An 18,006-nucleotide genomic window follows, 5' to 3' on the forward strand; every position below is an offset into this window, starting at 1 on the left:
GTTAAGGAGGGTAAGTGGATGCTATGCTCCCACCAGTTCCCTGTGCCTGGACTGTGTATTCTACACTGTTGTGGGTGATCTCTTGAGATAGCAGAAGGTCCGTGTGTGGGCAGGGCCTATATCTTCTAGTGACCACTCAAAGTTTCTGTTATGTTTTCAATGGTTTTAATACAAGCTTTGTTGAATAAATTTCAAGAATGTTCTGGCTATGTTCTACCTCTGCTGCGAGTGAGTTGGAGGGTAGTCGTGGTGACTGGGTTGACACTGGCATGTATGCATGTCAGAGACCATGAGGGGCTATGGTGGTCTCCTGGGTGGGAAGGAACCAGGCTACTGGTAGCCATTGGGTTCAGGATACAATAGCCATCTGTCTTCCTAGGGCTCTTCGCAGGACAGGAATAAAGGGGCTATATGCTGAGGGGCGGATGCAGTATAGGATGCAGGCCCCAGGATTCCTGGTACAGCACTGTACTTGTAGAGAGCACAGGGCATCTATGTGATAGATTGACAGATGTACAAAAAGATGCCCTTATAGATGTGATGCCTAACTCAGAGCATAGTGTTTTTCCACCCACCCTGTTTAATCTACTCCTGACTGGTTAGGGGCCAGCTTCTTTGTCCACTAAAGGGTGTTTGAGGACTGGTTGGACAGAGGCTTGGCAGACTGTCACAGGAAATAGGGAAAGGAGGGACTCATTCTAGACACGTGTCACAGCATTCTTCCTTTCCCTTGGTGGGAGTGTGTTTGACTGTTTGCATGCACTCATGTGTGCATGTACTCGAGTGTACATGTGTTAGTATGCAGTTCTGACTGACTGTTGGACAGTGAATAGGTATGTGAGTCACTGTGTAGGGGCTTCTTTTTGAATGTTGGGAATGTGTGTGCTCATGTATGAAAATCTCTGGATGTGTTTGTCACTGAAGGTGACTGTGATCACATGGCATTGTATGCAAGAATGAGTGTGCCAGAGGATAAGACTGGATTCAGTAAGGGTCAAGTGTCTTGAATTTGAGCCCTGTCTATGAATATAAATGGATGAATGTGGCTGTGGAATGTGCTATAGAGCTTGTGAACCAGTGTGTTATAAAGTTTGGTGGGTCTGACTTGATCAAATGAAGGTGGAAAGAGGTAACAGGAGGCAGAACTTCATTTTCACAGACGATGCATCATTCTCATGGCTCAATATTATCTATAGTGGGTGCTCAGAAAACATGATTGAGTGGGCAATTCTTCCCTTTCCTTAAGGTTTTACAGCTCTGAGGAGGTTACTTCCCCAAGGAAATCATCTTTTTTTTTTTTTTTTTTTGGTTCTTTTTTTCGGAGCTGGGGACCGAACCCAGGGCCTTGTGCTTCCTAGGCAAGCGCTCTACCACTGAGCTAAATCCCCAACCCCAAGGAAATCATCTTTAACTTGAAAATCCAGATTATACACCTCCTTTAATGGTTATTATTGGAATGGGGTTGTTGTTGACCACTGTTTTTTCATGGGGAAGGAGAGCTCTCTGTCTGATACCATTAAAGAGAAGCAAGGGGATAGCCTATCTGTGTATAGTAAATTCATACTAAAGCCACACATCATTGTGGGACCATGAGAGGCAGCCTGGTCCCTGGTTGAGCTAAGGCTATAAGCCCCAAAGACCCTGGAGGGATGGTAGGAGCCTTGCCAGCTCCCGGGCCCCAGGCTACAGGCCCCCATAGACTAGTGGTCATTGGTCACATAAGAACAATGTCCCTCCACATGTAAATGAGGAAGAGGAAGTGACCTGTGGTCAGATAGGCTCAAGACAGAGATCACCATTCTAATGAGGTACCTAGAGGTGCAGATGGCTTAGCCAATAAGCTTTCCTTCTCAGACACTCCTCCCTGCAAGAAGTATTTAATCTCAGGCCCAGCCTGAGAAGTGGGGAATGGTTTTACATATCTACTTTCCACCACAGCAATAAATGATTTGAAACCACAGACTGTCTCTTTTCATTGGGATCTGCAGTGGGGAAAGCCATGGAGAAGAGCTTCCATAGAGCCACCATCTAGTATCCTGCAGAAGGTCTCTCTGCAGTGACCACCACCAAGTCTAAGCCTGCCACCAGCCATCAAGCTAAGGACTCTCCCTGTGGGATCAGCTGGAGCCCCTATTTTCTCCCAGCCCTGGGCCAGGCACCTACATATCTAAGAGCCTGGGAACCCCACAGCCCTGGCCTCTACACAGTCCCAGGGACCACCTCCCCCACAGCGCCCCTAGCCAGCTCCAGCTGTTCTGTGCCGCAGACTGCACTTTCCCACTCCGGACCAGTGTCTCAGAGCCTCCCTACAGCCCAACACCTGCCCGGCAACACCGTGGGGGTAAATGCAGTCAAATTTTCTGCGTCCTGGCTCCACAAAAGGCCGTACCCTGTGGCAGAGCAGACTCCGGGCTTCACACATCACATATCATCTTATTTTGTTTTAGACAGGCTCACTCTAAGCAAAACAAAACAAGAAGACAACAATTCACCCCTTCAGTGTTCCAAGATTACATCAGGGATCAGGCCTGTGAACTCTGAATGACCTGTCTCCTGAGTGCTAGGGTACAGGCACCAGCTACCACGTCCAGTTTTGTTTTGTAGCAAGAATGGCATCTGGTAAACCACATGCCTAAAACTACCAATTTATTATACTTAAGTGCACTCATACACAATTGTTTTTAAAAGAAAATTATAATGCTGGTATGTAATATCTTAACATTTATTGTCATTTGTGTACATTAATGTGGATTAAACAAGTATAATTAAAACACTAAGCAATTGGGGTTGGGGATTTAGCTCAGTGGTAGAGCACTTGCCTAGCAAGCGCAAGGCCCTGGGTTCGGTCCCCAGCTCCGAAAAAAAAGAAAAAAAAAAAACAAAACACTAAGCAATTAAAAAGAAGTAAATTAATGCAAAACCATCCCTCTGTTAGCTGCAGAATTTTGTGTCTAAGACACAAAAGGGCTGTTTTGGATTCAAATCAATACTAACCTTACAAGCTGTCTGAGTATATTCCATATTTCTAAAACTCTTTAAATGGCAGAGTACACCTTTAAGGTGGGGAATTCATCAGATACAGAGCCTCTTATTCCATCCCTGAGGCCTGTACTGAGATGCCCAGGTAACTAAGGGAGTAACTTAGTATTCTCTTATTAATTCATTTGGCACACATATGGTAATGCCCATCATCTGCTAAGTCCCATCCTAGAGCTGAACTTGAGAAAGACTAGTTCATAATTAGTATCTGGGTGTGGAACAATGTACTCCTTCTCCTCTTCAGAGTACTTGTAACAGATAGTCAAATAAATAGAATGTTCTTCTCTGATTACATGATAGGAAGAACAAGTCCACACTCAAATGTGTCTAGGGTTCAAATTCTGGAGAAAGAGAAGAGTTATAAGTAGACCCAACAAAGAGGCCTTCATTTTGCATCCCCAAGTCTTGAGGGCTATTTTTCCTTTCAAGGAGCTTCCAATTTAAGGCCGAGCCCAAAGGCAGCAGAGTGAAGTTGAATCCGAGCAGTGTATTAGTAAACTGCAGGGATGAACCTGCGTCTGCTGGGTCAGACATCAGCTGGCAGTGTTTGAGTACCTGGGGACCTAGAAGTTGATGTTAGTTTGAGACAGATTCAGGACTAGAAAACAGGTCACAAAAGGCAATGTGATCAGGGCAGAGAGCCTACTGCACATCTCACTGGATAGCAAGCTTTTCTTTGAGAAGTTGCATAAGCCAAATTTGTTCCCATGTGAACACCTCTGTTTGTAGGAGAGGGAAAGGGAGCAGTTAAATTACCGTAGTGTTTCGAGGAGGGACCCAAGAAGCCCAGAGATGGGGTGAATTTCACACTTTTCAAAACCATTTCTAACACTACACTTCAGGAAAATATTTCACATTAGGAACAGGGGCCCTTCAAACAGTGCCTGGCACATAGTCAGTGCCATTGTGGTTATCGTTTCTGGAGAAAGTATGGGCTCTGGGGGGTTGGGGGGAGAAAGGGAGAAAGAGAGAGACAACAGTGGTTCTACAGGGGTTTTCGCACTTCTCTGAGCATTACTTTCTTCATTTCTAAACTGAAGATGAGAATATCTTAGAGATCCAAGCCAGTGCTTTGTGGTAGTGCCGGGTGTGTGGCGAAGTCTCAAGAAACCTTATCTGTTTTCTTCTTTACCCTTTTAAGATCTATACACCTTAAAAGCAGCTCAGAGAATAAAAGTCCAGAAATACTGAAGCTAAAGATTTTAACCAACTATGAAAATTCAAACGGACACAGATATCCCTTTGGTTAGAAGCCTTCTAATAGTGTATCTTATCAAATTTAAAGCTGGGTAAACTTTCCAACATGTGCTGACATAACTGACTGGAAAAACTCAAAGGAGAATGGGAGGAGGTAATTTAAATCTGCTACACAATTCAATCAAAGACAATTAACTATTTCAAAAATTGTGAGAAATTTAAAAATACACACATCCACACACTCACACAGAATGAATAGACAAGCTAAACATTAGCCTATTGCCAACCCTTAGCATTCAATGCCTGTAATTTCCCTACCAGGGATCGTCAACAGTTTCTTTGGCTTGGCCCATCAGAAGTTTCAGAAAGTCTGCATAAGCTGATACCTAGACTTGTACCCATGTCTAACATACTGGGACATCTGCACTCATTAGAAAGCCAACATATCTTAGGGAAGTCAAAGTGGATTCATTTATATTGGAAGCAAGGATTTCAAGCCTGAACTGAGATATTCCTAAGGTATAAAAGGCTACACAAAAGTAATTATAACATCATTGCTATACAATCTTGAATGTATGCTAGTTCAGTACAAGGTGGGTAGAAGTACAGTGGAACCATGGAGGATGTAAGGGAGGAGGAGCCAACAATTTGGGTCAACTGGACAGCCAAAGACAGCTGGGGATCATCAGCTTCTGTTCAGCCTGGAGAGTCAAAAAAGGAAATAGAGGTAACAGTGAGACAAAGTAAGTATCCAATCCCTTACAGCCAAGTCTCTTGGGATAGGTAACTAACTGTTGCAGTAATTGAGAGGCCAAGCCCAACACAAAAGCATTTCCTGGAGAGAAAGCAACATTCTAGGCAACCAGAGAGGGAAAATATGCTGTGTTCAGGGACTTGGGTCCATCCCACTGGCTACTGGCCCAGAGGATGCTTTTAGTCAACATCTTGGTTATGAAGCCTAAATCTAAAGCTATGCAAATAATGCCAGAAGACGGCAGAGAGCCTGGTGCTAGTTTGAGAGCTGAAGTGAGGTCATGATTTTACCATATACCAACTACGTGTTTGTTCAGAACCATTCCCTTTCTGCATCTTTATTATCTTGTCGAAAACTAGCCCCAGGTGTTCCAGGGTTAACAGATTCAGCTGAGGTTCTATATATTTCTATAAAGGAAGATACTATGACTCTAGCAACTTGGAAAGAGTCCCAGGGTGGGGGTGAGAGTAGGGAGGGGTTCATACATTTCTTAAGATCTCAAAGTAGCAAAGGACAAGGTCTTGAGATTCTCTAATTAGGTGACTGAGAAGTATAGCAGGGTCCTGAAGTAAAACCCAGGTCCAAACCAGGGCAAATTTTTGTTTTGCTCCTGTAGCTTAATGGGGCTCTGGGATGCTTATCCTACAAGCTTCCAGTACTCACCTAGAAGAGCTTCTCATAGCATTTCCCACAGTGGATGGTGTCACGGTGAATGAAGATCTGATCTAGGAGATCTCCCATTGGTTTATTGCAAATCTCACACTAAAAAAAGCAAAATGGAGGTCAGTACTAAAGCAGATGCTGTTGATGAATTGATGGCACATCCTGGACTTCCAAGGAGATAAGACATTGCAAACATAGATATTAAACATGATCTATAAAGCAACATAAACACACAATAAAACACCAAAAGTAAGCTGGTAGGGACTGGGTAGATGGCTGAGTCAGTAAAGCACTTGCTGCAGATTTGATCTCCAGCGCCCATATAAAAGCTGGGTGCAGAGGTACCAACCTGTAATCCCAGAGCTGGCAGGCATGGGATTTCTAGGGCTCTGAATACTATTTGTGCACTTAAATAACAGAGAGCAACTGAGGAAGACATCCAGTGTTGCTATCTGGCCTATACCCCCAACACACACACACACACACACACACACACACACACACACACACACACACACACACACACTGGCAGGATGATCTCAGCATCCTGGTGAGGGGCTGCAGTTTCACAATCAGCCCGGGTTAAAATCATGACTTTTATTTCTTAGCTGAATTAGATGGGCAAGTTACTGAAACTTTCCAAGCCTCCATTTCCTTACCTAGAAGATTAGGAGAGGCTGGAGGATGTGAATGTTTAAGGTCCAAAAGAAGGTGACAGTGTCTCATAGAAGAGAAGGATTCCGTTTTAGTAGCCCAGTCCCTCCTATAAACCTGTGTAACCAGGAATGTCAGTTGCAGGACTTCCTAACCCTGGGAGTTGAGTAAAAAGAGACCAAGAAGTGCCAGGTTTTCGAGAACTCTGTCTCCAGCCTGAGGCTTCTAGCTTCAGGCAACCAAAGGTACACGGGAAGGAGAGAACAGCCTTTAGAGAACCCCAAGTCCCATTGCTCATTCTTGCCCTTCTTATGGCAATCTGGGTACTTCTACTTCTCAACTTCTCCTGGCAAAGTATTCTTCAATGTAAATCAATTAGGCTTCTATTTCCTATATAATGTTTCTATCCTTTTAATTACTGTACACAAGACTGGAACATGGACTTAGAAAGGTGCTGATACATTGAGGGGTCACTTCTGGGCATGCAGAAAATGGACAAGCAATGTATATGAATGACACTAACCAATGTAATCTTGGGGGATTACTTCTCTTGGGGGAGCAAAAAGCAGCTGGGTAGTGCCAAGGATAAAATTTAGTGCCAACCCTGTTTCAACTGTGGGCAAGCAGGACACCGGGAAGTTGATTACATTGCTTTGCCTTGACAAGGTAGGCTGGTTCCTCCACCCCCAAGTTCCTAGTCCACAGCAATGTTTGTCAAATCTTCTGGGCCAGGTGGTCGAAGATTGACACTGTCCTGGGACCTTTCCACCCAGTAACCATGGAGGAACCTAGGTTGATGACTGTCCAGGTAGCCAGTAAGTCTCTGCCATTTTTAATAGATTCAGAAGCTGTTCAGTCTGTAGTTCTTGCTTACTTAGGTAAAATTTATCCTCTTCAGGTCTCTGATAATGCTTACACTAGGCTAGTGACACCTTTGTCAGTGTGACAGCAGCAACCAAGGCCTCGGCTGCCTCCTCAGTTCTCTTTATGTGTAACATCAGGCCTCAGGCCTCACTCTCCTAGAGCTACAACTACATTTTACCTTATTACCAGACTCAGAAGTGTTAAACTCAAAAAACAGATTTCAAAGTAACTTTTTACTATCCCTTTATTTAAAGAAACTTGCTTTACAATAACTGCTATCAGTAATCAACAACCCGTGTCTTATGGTGAATGATTGGATAGAAAAAAGGTGATGTAAGGTCTGAGGATACAAGAGCTTAGGTTGTGAGGATCTAAGAAAGTTTATGGTCTAAGAAGTTGTCTTAATGGTGTATATATGCAAGTTAAAAAGGTCTGAGGATGTGAAAGCTTAAGTTGTGATAAGAAAGTGGCTTAAGGTATAAAAAGAATGACAATATTTCAGATCTCTTTCCCTCTATGCCACTGTTATAGTAAGATTTCAAAAGCTTAGAGGGTTTTTTTTATACATTAATCAATGAAGTTCCAATAAGCTATTAATCTAGTTTTGCTAAAGCACTTCAAAATGCTATCATAGTCACAAGCTCAATATTTTAAATTTCCTTCAGTTGTCTTCTAAGTATAGATTTAAAAGTCTATACTTTTTTTTTACTGTGCTTAAAAGGTCTGTCTAATCTATATACACACGGTCTTCTGGACAGAGGAGAAAAGGCCCTGATTTCATGGTCTGGATTGGTACTGAAAATCAAGATCAAGTGAGCTTTTGCTCACTTCTGCTTCATGGGGAGTTTCTGTCCTCCCTGAACTTGCCTTAAAAAGTGTTTATACTTTTAACCCAAAATGATATCCCAGGCTTCTATTATGACACAAAGGTGGAAATTTACTGTTCAGCAATGGTAATGCTAATACATATATAAGACTTATCTCATATATCTAATATATGTAAGACAGTAAAAAAGTAACCTTAAAAAAACTCTTGTAAGTTTTGGGGAATCAGCTTAAATCTACCTCTCTTCGGTCAAATGGACTCCAGATAAATACTGTCAATCAACGGCCTGTTTCTGCATTTGCCTTTTTCACTTATTCCTGAGGATAAATTTGTCCCCATTTCTCTGGTCTTGGGACTTCCCTCCCTCTACTAACAGGACCTTGGGCCCAGAAGTTTCAAATGTACACCTAAAATAAAATTTCTTCCTAAACTCAGCTTTAACTTCTGTCCCTAATATATCTGTTCCAACATCCTCCCAGCTTTAGGTGTTCCCTCAAAGTATGGATCCAAGACAGTTTCAAAGCAGCTAGCCCCAGGTAGTCCAGCCTCATAGACTGCTTCAACTAAGCCTGCACTTTCCTAGTCCAAGACAGTCCTTCGGGGAGCCTGGACATTGAGGGAAACAGTCTGCTCTTCCTGGAATTGGCCTGCATACCAACTTTCTTGGGTCCTCAAAGATGTCAATGCCTTCAGACAGCAGGAAGCAGTCTAAAGAGCACAGTACCCCCATTCTTGCCTCATCATCACCCCTTCCTGTTTCCTGACCTTTTATAATAAACAAAAGGGAGGAATGTTAGAAATCAGGCACTCCTCCAGCCTACCCCTCAGAGCCTCCGTGCCTGCAGATAGCAGCCAGGTGCAGGTGCATTCCCATTGGTGTTACAAGTTACATATTTTCTATATGCAACACACATACTATGTTCAGGGAGTGAGTGGCACTATTAGGAGGTGCAGCCTTGGAGTAGGTATGGCCTTGGAGGAATTCAATCATTGTGGTGGAGGGCTTTGAGGATCCTTTGGTCAAGCTCTGCCCAATGAGGAGGGTACTTCTGGCTGCCTTTGGATCAAACTATAGAACTCTTGGCTCCTCTGGCACTATGTCTGCCATGCTCTTTGTCCTGATGGACTGAATCTTGAATCTGTAAGCCCCATTAAATGCATTTTAGTGTCATCTATTTCCAAACTTGTTCTTTTTCATTCTTTCCCATGGTAGCAAATAATATCACATTCCTTTACTACAAGGCTCAGGCACAAAACCCTGGGATATCTTTTGAATCCTCACAACTTGCCACCCATGAGCAATCCAGCACCATTTTACCATCTTCATTGTCAAACTCCTCAGTCAATCTAGAGTGACCAGTTTCTCTAGATTGATTTGTGAATGAGAACTCCTAGAAAGAATCTGACTGACTGCTTCGAACATTAATGATGTGGAGAGGCTGGAATATTGAGGCCCAATTACAATTATCTTCCATTACCTTTGACCTACTAAACAGCAACTCTTCTTATCCTCTTACTAAAAAACAAAGACCTCACATCTTAACAAATAAAAACCCTTCTGGAATCTAGCAGTTAAGCAACCGATCAAATGCTAAGTATGTACTTAATGTTTCCACCAATGTTGTTAAAGTATCTTGATTTATAGAATTAGTTGTTGTGAGAAAAATAAATGAGTATTTCAACCCCAGCTAGTTTTATGTTTGATTAATGTAGCAATTCAGCTTATAAAAGTAAGACCGAAAACAAAACAAAACCCTAACTGTAGGTAAGATTTCCCCTCAACTGGAGAAATTTATCATCTTAAACTGGTTTATTTTAAGCACTTAATTAAAAGCCATAGGTTATATATAGTACAATCAGAAATGGGCAATCTGTGCTTTAATTAAAATGTGAAATCATCTGTAACAAAATGATAAAATTGCTCATTCATAACAGTAAGTTATAAAACTTATGTAAGGTCAACAGTGACATTAAAATGAATTTAAATTTATAAAAAAATTAGATGTTATATCAAAGTTACACATCCTTTCTGAGATAGCTGTATATGTTCACCTCTCCCTCTGACTTCACCACTTCATTTTTCTCTCCTAACAATAAGATTCTATATCAAAGGGGAGGACAGTGGCCTGTATTAAGATATTAAAAATTCCCATGTGTAAAGGTCACTTTCACTTGGAACACTAGACCCACACTTACCGGTCACATTTTTCTTTTAATGTTCATAATTAAGATTGTACTAAAATATCTTTATCACAAGCCAGTTGTAAAATTCCTTTCAAATTCTATAGTAAAGCCACAAATCTCAGTTTGGTTTGAGTTGAATTTCATAAAGCTTAGGGGACCACCTTAGATTGCTAAGTGTTAGGTAGCAAAGAAATCAGGACAGATTTCTGAGATGCCTCTAACATTCAAAGCAGACATGGCAGCCAGGCTCTCTCTGTACCTGTTACAGAGTTCTGGTTCTTCTTAGAAATTCTTCACTCCAGGACCTGAGCTTTGCTGCCCTTCCTTCAGCTTCTCCTTCCTATCAACATAAAGCCCAGCCATTGTAGGTTCATGCTGTCTTGGCTCTCTTGGCTCCTGGCTCTTCTCTTGGCCTCTTGCTCTACAGCTCCTCTTAGTTTCCCCCACCCTGCCCTTCTCTCCCTCTCTTGAACCTCACCTGTTTTTCTCTCATGGTTTAGTTCAGTCTGGACCCTTCCAGATGCCTCTGGCTGTTCTCTCCTTCATACTTGCAATAAACCCTTCTCCAGAACTATACCTAGGAGCACTCATGTCCTCATTATTCATTCATCTGGTGCCAAAACCATGGGAGTAGCATATGAATTCCTTTCCAAGGAACCTGGCCTCTCTGAAATAGCCTGCTGATTTGACTTTCCTAAGGTATGTATGGATCATTTGTCTCTGCTGGCTTCTGCCACCTACCATATACTCCAAATTCAAGATGCCATTTCTTCAGACATATCTTCCCTCCATCTGCTCTAACCATTTGTCTCTCCTTGTGTACTTGGTAAGTGTCTCTCTGGCTCCTGCAACTTGCTACAACTTCTGTGCACTCATCATGCATCTCTTGGTCTCTCTGGCTCCTGGAGCCTCCTATATCCTCCTGGGATGTCTATCAACTGGGTACCTCTCTATCTCTCTGACCTGTTATGCCCATGAGGGCATCTCCTTACTCTTCCCCAAGTGTCTCCCAGTCCACCTCTTCAACAGTTTTGTCTGCTACCTTCTCTGTCTCTCTTCTCCTACTGGATAAATGTCACCCCAGAGTTGCCTGCTTTGTCTACTATTACTACAAAAGTCACACTGGTGTGCTAGGATGCTCCTCTTGTCCTACTGGGCCCCTGTCATGTAGAAAGGGATGCCTCTCCTTTGTGATTTGATACATTTCTCTCTGACAGCTCTCTCCTTCTGCTTGTATTGCAATTCTTGCAGCACTACACTCACCCACTCTGTTCCCGCTGGTCTCAGCTCCTTCCTGGAGCTTCCCCTTGCAGTCACACAGCTGTGCCTTCCGCTCTTTCCTTGCTTGCCTCCTCCCCCTCAGAGTTACCTGCTCTACCTCTCCTTATGCCCTCCAGAGCCTTGTATAGCCCTTCCTCTCCTTTTCCTCGGACTCAGACATTTTATTAAAACCTCACTGTCTTACAAGAAACAGCCTGGCCTAGGTACAGATCAATCAGTGGCCAAAGACTGGCACATTAGATTTTCCAACAACTTCTGCCACTGCACAAATGATCCCCAAATCTTATGTCTAAACTTGTACTGCTCTACACTCCCAAAGATCTCTCATCTCTAAGGTTGATTTTATTTTCTACTCTTAAAATTCTTCTATCTCTATAAGTTCTTTGCTCTCTACTCTTAAAGAAACCTCTTAAGACTATTTTGTAAACTATCTCAGGATTTGTAAGTTCATTAGGTATGGTTAAAAATCTGTAACAAAATTTAGCTTTAAAATTGTAATAAAAGGCTTATAATAATGAAAAACCTATACATTGGTATCTTAATTTGATACAACTTACACTTGTTTAAAAAATAGATCTACACCTACATATAAGTAGATATTAGCCATAAAGCGCAGGATAACCACTCTACAATCCACAGACTCAGAGATGCCAAATAACACAGAAGGCCCAAGGGAGGATGCTTGAATCTCACTCAGAAGGGGAAATAAAATAGACATTGGAAGTGAATGGACGGAGGGAACTGGATGGGAGAGGAGGTGGGGAGGTGAACAAGGCAGGAGGATCAGGTGTGGGGAGAGTCAGGACAGAGGGCAGCTGGGAAAAAGAAAGGAAATGCAGACATGGCAGCCAGGCTCTCTGTACCTGGGGAGCTTTATCTCAGGGATGAACCAGAGACCTGGGATGGAGGAGGCTCCTGGGAGTCTATGGGGGTGATCTCTAGCAGAGACTCCTAACAGCTGGGGATGTGGAGGACTGTAAGTAGCTACTGGCTAAGAAAATGCTGTCACCAACAGATCTACCTGGATAAGGATCCTGCATGCCGCATGTACACTGTTGCAACCCAGAACATCTCAATTGGATTTAAGGCCAGCTTCATGGAAGGGAAATCATATCCCATACTCTAAGGCCTATCAAAGGCATTGGCTGGGGAGTGCATAGGCCCCATTGTGGAAAATACTGCTATTGTTGTTCATGGCTACAGACTATGCTGCTGTTAACTTTCATCAGGGAAGCTTTTTTTTTTTTTTTTTTTTTTTTTGCAGTGAAAGGTAGTTACTGTAGACTTCTAACTAGTCACAGAGCTAATTGGTATGACTGTTGCTTAGGGTCTAAAGTGGGAAAAATAATCATGCCTTCCAAGACCAGGAACCATCACAGAAGATGGAGTAGAACAAATGTAGGATTCAGGGCAGCTTGTAGGGTCACTGGTACCTCAGAAGTGGTGCAAGAGTCATATTGACTGACTTTGAGTGAAATAATGTCTTTCATCTGTTTTTGGTGCTCTATATTGGGTACATGGACATCTGTTCACATGTCCTCTAGGAAAATTTAATCCAATATCCTCTGATTTGTGCCATCCTATTCATGCCAGTTAGAATGAATTGTATTTCTGGGTTGGGGCCTTTGTACTCACTGACCTTCTATAAGGCATAGTTTTTCCCTAGGACACCTTTTTTTCTCCTTCACTCTGTTATTAGCCATGTAAACTGTCAACACTCCACTCTTCGGCTCACAGCCCCGCTGAGTCTCGGAGATTGTTTACAGCTGTGAACAGAAATCCAGTCTCCTCCGTACTTCACACTCTCTGATGTGATTAGTTCTGTGCTCTTCAGAATACTCACACCTCTTTCTTACCTTAAAACAATACTCATGGCAGCAGATGCCAAGATGTTCAAGGGTAATCTTCGGACAGTCTTGGATCTCACAGCTACAGTAAGTACAGACCCCTTCAGTTGGTCTAGGAGATGGAAACAAGGATCAAGCAGTCAGGCTGCTTTCCACACTTCTGATATGATATAGCACATCTTCTAGGTTTGCCAGGAAACCTATGCCAAAATGGTTCTCCAACTTGTCATTAATCTAAACCAGTCTTGACAGCCTCCTTCTGCATGCCTGGGACCATGGAACTCACCCTTTCTTCTAGTTTCTATCAAGGCCACCCCATGTTTAGTTTGACTGTATAGCCTTCTCAGAACTCATGCTAAAGTCCTAAAAGATACTTACTTCTTGGTCAGTTGTATCCTCTGTTCCAAGATTCCTTTTATTTCTAAGAATCATCTCTGCTTTCCCCCTTTTCTTTTCTTCCCCCAACAGGAACTGCTGAAACAGGCTCTGATCCTACAGGCTTAAATTAGGAGTTCTGTCTTCTAGAGATATAGACTTGGTTCCAACAGAAGTCAGGGTATTGCTAGCAACTAGGACCTAGCACTGTCATGGGTACAGATGTTTTAGTACTATGTGGTGGTTTGAATAAAAATGCCCCCCATGGGTCCATAGGGAGTGACATTATTAGGAGACCTTGTTGGAGGGACTATTTCACTGGGGAAGGGCTTTGAGGTCTCAGATGCTTAAGCCATACCTAGTGTCTCACTCTCTTCCTGCTGCCTGTGGATCCAGATGTAGACCTCTCAGCTACCTCTCCAGCACCATGTGTGCCTGTGTGCTGCTGATTCCTGCCATGATGATCATGGACTAAACTTCGGAATCATAAGCTAGCCCCAATTAAATGTTTCCCTTTCTAAGAGTTCCCATGGCCATAGCGTTTCTTCACAGAAATGGAAACCCTAAGACACCTTGCCATCCTGCTGGTGGCCTATAGCTGACTCTCTGGACATAAGAAATGCCTGAGAATCCTCTTCTCAGTGCATCCCTGATTCTCCCATGTTCTTTGTATACCCTTGTGCACAAGTGACTGGAGTTGCCTTGGAGAGAATCCCAATTCTGTGACTAAGTCCAGTGATTAATCAGTAATGTTAGATTCTAGATTTAGTATTGGAACAATGGAGAGACACGGCACCATGGTATTTGAACTGCCATGCTTCTTGAAAATGATATATTTCATTTGGTCCTATATAACTGAAAAATTCCCAGGGATCTCAGCAGTCTACCTTCCATGGTTTATACAAAGCTTGGGTGTATCCTCCAGAGATTCATGTGTTAGAAACTTTGTCCTTACTATATAGCAATATGACATGTGGTAAGACTTTTAAGAGTTATGGCCTAGAAAGAGGTAAATAAGTCATTGTAGGTGCTTCCTTCTTTGTTTGCATGCTTGTTTTTGAGACAAAGTCTCACTGTGTAGCCCTAGGTGGCCTGAAACTTGCTATGTAGTCCAGGCTGGCCTCAAATTTACTGAGATCCACCTGCCTTTGCCTCCTGAGTCCTAGGAATAAAGGCATGTGCCACAATACCCAGCCTTGGGCATTTTGGTAAAGTAGCATATACAGACTATAAAATTACCTGATGATGAGACTTACCAAGTGATCTATGACTGTCCAGAATTTAGTAATCTGCCATAATAGAAGAGACACTATCACCCTATTTATAAGCTCTGTACTTGTTTGTGTTGGGGTAAAGGAAACACACTGTTAATATTTGCTTTATCTTAACTTTCTCCCCAGTCTAGCTGTGGCGTCTGAGTGTAAAGCACAGTAAGTTAGATTTTATAATAAGTGAGAAGACATATGGCACAGGAGAAATATCCATAACCTATTAGTAGTCAAGCCTCAGGATTGATTTCTGGCTCTGCCAGTAACTAACTTCCTGTGACATATTCCTCTTTCCCCTTTTCCTCACTGTAACCTGGGTACATCCACTCTCTGATGCACATTCTTTTCTTTCCTATGCCAAGATTTAAAAATAGCCCTTTTTTGTCCTAATTTAGGATCAGTTCCATGACTTCAGGGCACTGTGCCTTCTTAGTTCTGTCTTCTTGATGATAAAACAAACAAACAAACAAACAAACAAACAAAAACATTTTTCTCTCCACACCAATGTCCTGTGTAGTTGTTTCTTTCAGAATCTATTCAGTTGTGCAAGTTAGTCAAATGAATCGTTAGATTCTATTCTTAAGAGTCGTATCTTGCTGATAACAACCTCCTTAGGCTTTCTTTCAGACCTTTTGCATCTATTCTTCACCTTGGTTTACAGGCTTCAGTTGCCAGAAATGTGACATCCAGATTGGGGTAGTACCACCTTATGCAGTCTCCCTTGTATGACACAACTGCAAACAGATCAAAAGCTTCAAAGAAGCAGAGAAAGACCCATGTGAAGATCTTCCTTAGTGCTCTCTCACCTGTATACCTGGAAGACCTTTGTCAAGAAAGCAGACATACCTGTCAGAAGGTGGAGTGCCATCACGGGGGGCTTTCTTTGCCAGATCCAATGAATCTTCAATGCAGCTGGTACTGCAAGAAGTGTAATGGAGAAGAGAGCACAACATAAGCCGCATCATTGTCATAGTCATATGTAGAAGATGCTTTTCTCATTAGCCTTGTGGCCACAATTAGAGACATAACTGCACTAACATTCATCACTGTTGTGATGAGAAATGGCCTTTGGTACAATAGGGACTTATACTAAGGAGGCACACTTTTCTTGGTGAGGAGTTCTTTCATGGTGAATGAAGAAGACACCCTATGGAAAGATTCTTGAGATTTATGTACCAGTGGGACCCTCAGTTCCTTTGACCACCAGGAAAAAAGTAGAGTCTTACTACATATGATATGTATGGGTTACTATGGGAACTTTCAGGAGCCCATACACTGAAAAATAAAAAACTACATATACTGCCTACTTTTATGTGAACTTGACACAAGCAAGAGTCATTTGAGAGATGGGAACACTTAAGGAAATGTCTTCATAAGATCAACCTGTAGAAAAGGCTGTAGAGCAGTATCTTAATTAGTGATTGACATGGGAAGCCCAGCCTATTTTGAGTGGGGCCACTCCTAGGCTAGTTGTCCTAGATTCTGTAAGAAAGCAGGCTGAACAAGCCATCAAGAGCAAGCTAGAGAGCAGCACCCCTCCACAGCTTCTGCATCAGCTTCTGCCTCTAGGTTCCTGCCCTGTTTGAGTGCCTGTCCTGACTTCCTTAGATGATGGACCATGATGTAGAAGTGTAAGGACTTTATTCCCCAAGTGGTTTGTGGTCATGGTGATGTTTCGTCTCTGCAGTAGCAACCCTAATCAAGATAGATATTGGTACCAGGAGTGGGGTACAGGTGTGAGAGACCTTACCACATTGTTTGGGGAGGATTGTGGAAAGAATTTGGAAATTTGGCTGGAAAAATCCATTGCGCTGCCTAAGTCTGCTGAGCTGTTCTATGGTAACTTGGAAGATAAGAATGCTGAGAGCAATGCAGATGAGGGAGGCCTGGTTTGTGAGGTGCCAGAGAGCAGTCACATGGTCACTTAAAGACTCTATGAAAGGCTTCTATATTCTCATTAAGAATCTATGGTACTGGTTAACTGGGGCAGATGAATTGGCTGTGATTAACAGGAGACACTAAATTGAATCCTTTCCTATACTGGGATAATCAGTGCTGGTTGGCTGCATTAGTGGGGATCACCAGCATCATTGAGGTGAAGCCCTCTGGGAAGTAGGTCCTCAGCATTAGCACTCAGAAGCTCTGTTCCGGAGGTGGGCAAGGCTCCACCTTGTGCTGGCAGCTGAACTCGGCAGTGCAAGAGTCACCCAGGTGCCACTGGATTTGATGGCATGAAGTAGTGAGTATGGAGCAGTGGGGGCTTTATGCTGTATGGCAGGAGTTAGACTCCCTGAAGAGAGGCTGAGAGGCTGTTATTGGTAGTGCAGTCCACTTGCAGCAAGAGACCCCATTTGGCTTAACAGCAATATGTTTGTGTTTCAAGCTGATAGGGCCAATTGTGCTGGCAAGTTTTAAATCCAGTTGACACAAGCTAGAGTGTGGGTAGGTGGAACATCACTGGAAAGACTTGAAGCAACTTCCTGCATGGCATCAGAAAGCAAACAGACAAGGGGTTCAGTGAGGCCACCTAGCAAGTCTAGATTTTCTATCTACCAAATTAGAAAGAAAATCTGAAAATCCATAAATCATGCATTAGTAGGCACTTGCAGTATGTTGTCATTCACTGGATGCTTACCCAGTAGGTATTGTCCACTGAATCCTGCTTGAGGTAGCAGGATTTAGGAATGAAGGCAACAGTAGGCCTGGTACAGGCTACGACAACAGAGCACCTGAAACTTGTTCTTACCTGTCACAGTGTGAAAACACTGGCTTCCCAGAAGACACTTCACTAGCATTCATGTATTCCTTCACGAAGAGAATCCCTTTGCTGTAGAAGGAGCACAGCGGAATAGGACATGTACTAGAGGATTCTATGGGACTGGACCGTACCCACAGAGGAGGGTCAGTGCCCCCAGCCCAGTGTGAAGGAAATACAGACACTCATGTAAAGGCCTAGGGTAGAGGGGCTAGTGAGCTTCACAAGCCAGGTTTCAAGGGAAGCTGCAGGCAAATGGCAGGATGCCAGTGCCATTTTACACGTAGACTAGTTCTTTC

At 43.0% G+C, this 18,006-nt stretch overlaps 1 protein-coding gene across 1 annotated transcript in view; it reads right to left on the reverse strand.

Moving 5' to 3' along the window:
• Positions 1-4,116: 4,116 nt before the first annotated feature.
• Znf185 (zinc finger protein 185 with LIM domain) overlaps positions 4,117-18,006 on the reverse strand; it is a 41,473-nt gene continuing 27,583 nt past the window's right edge. Inside the window, 5 exon segments of the mRNA XM_032890368.1 lie at positions 4,117-4,937; positions 5,654-5,752; positions 13,319-13,421; positions 15,799-15,870; positions 17,699-17,779. Of these exon segments, the coding sequence (XP_032746259.1) occupies positions 5,654-5,752; positions 13,319-13,421; positions 15,799-15,870; positions 17,699-17,779 (355 nt within the window). The 3' untranslated portion in view covers positions 4,117-4,937.

The sequence above is a fragment of the Rattus rattus genome, chromosome X (genome assembly GCF_011064425.1).
Source record: "Rattus rattus isolate New Zealand chromosome X, Rrattus_CSIRO_v1, whole genome shotgun sequence".
Taxonomy (NCBI): domain Eukaryota; kingdom Metazoa; phylum Chordata; class Mammalia; order Rodentia; family Muridae; genus Rattus; species Rattus rattus.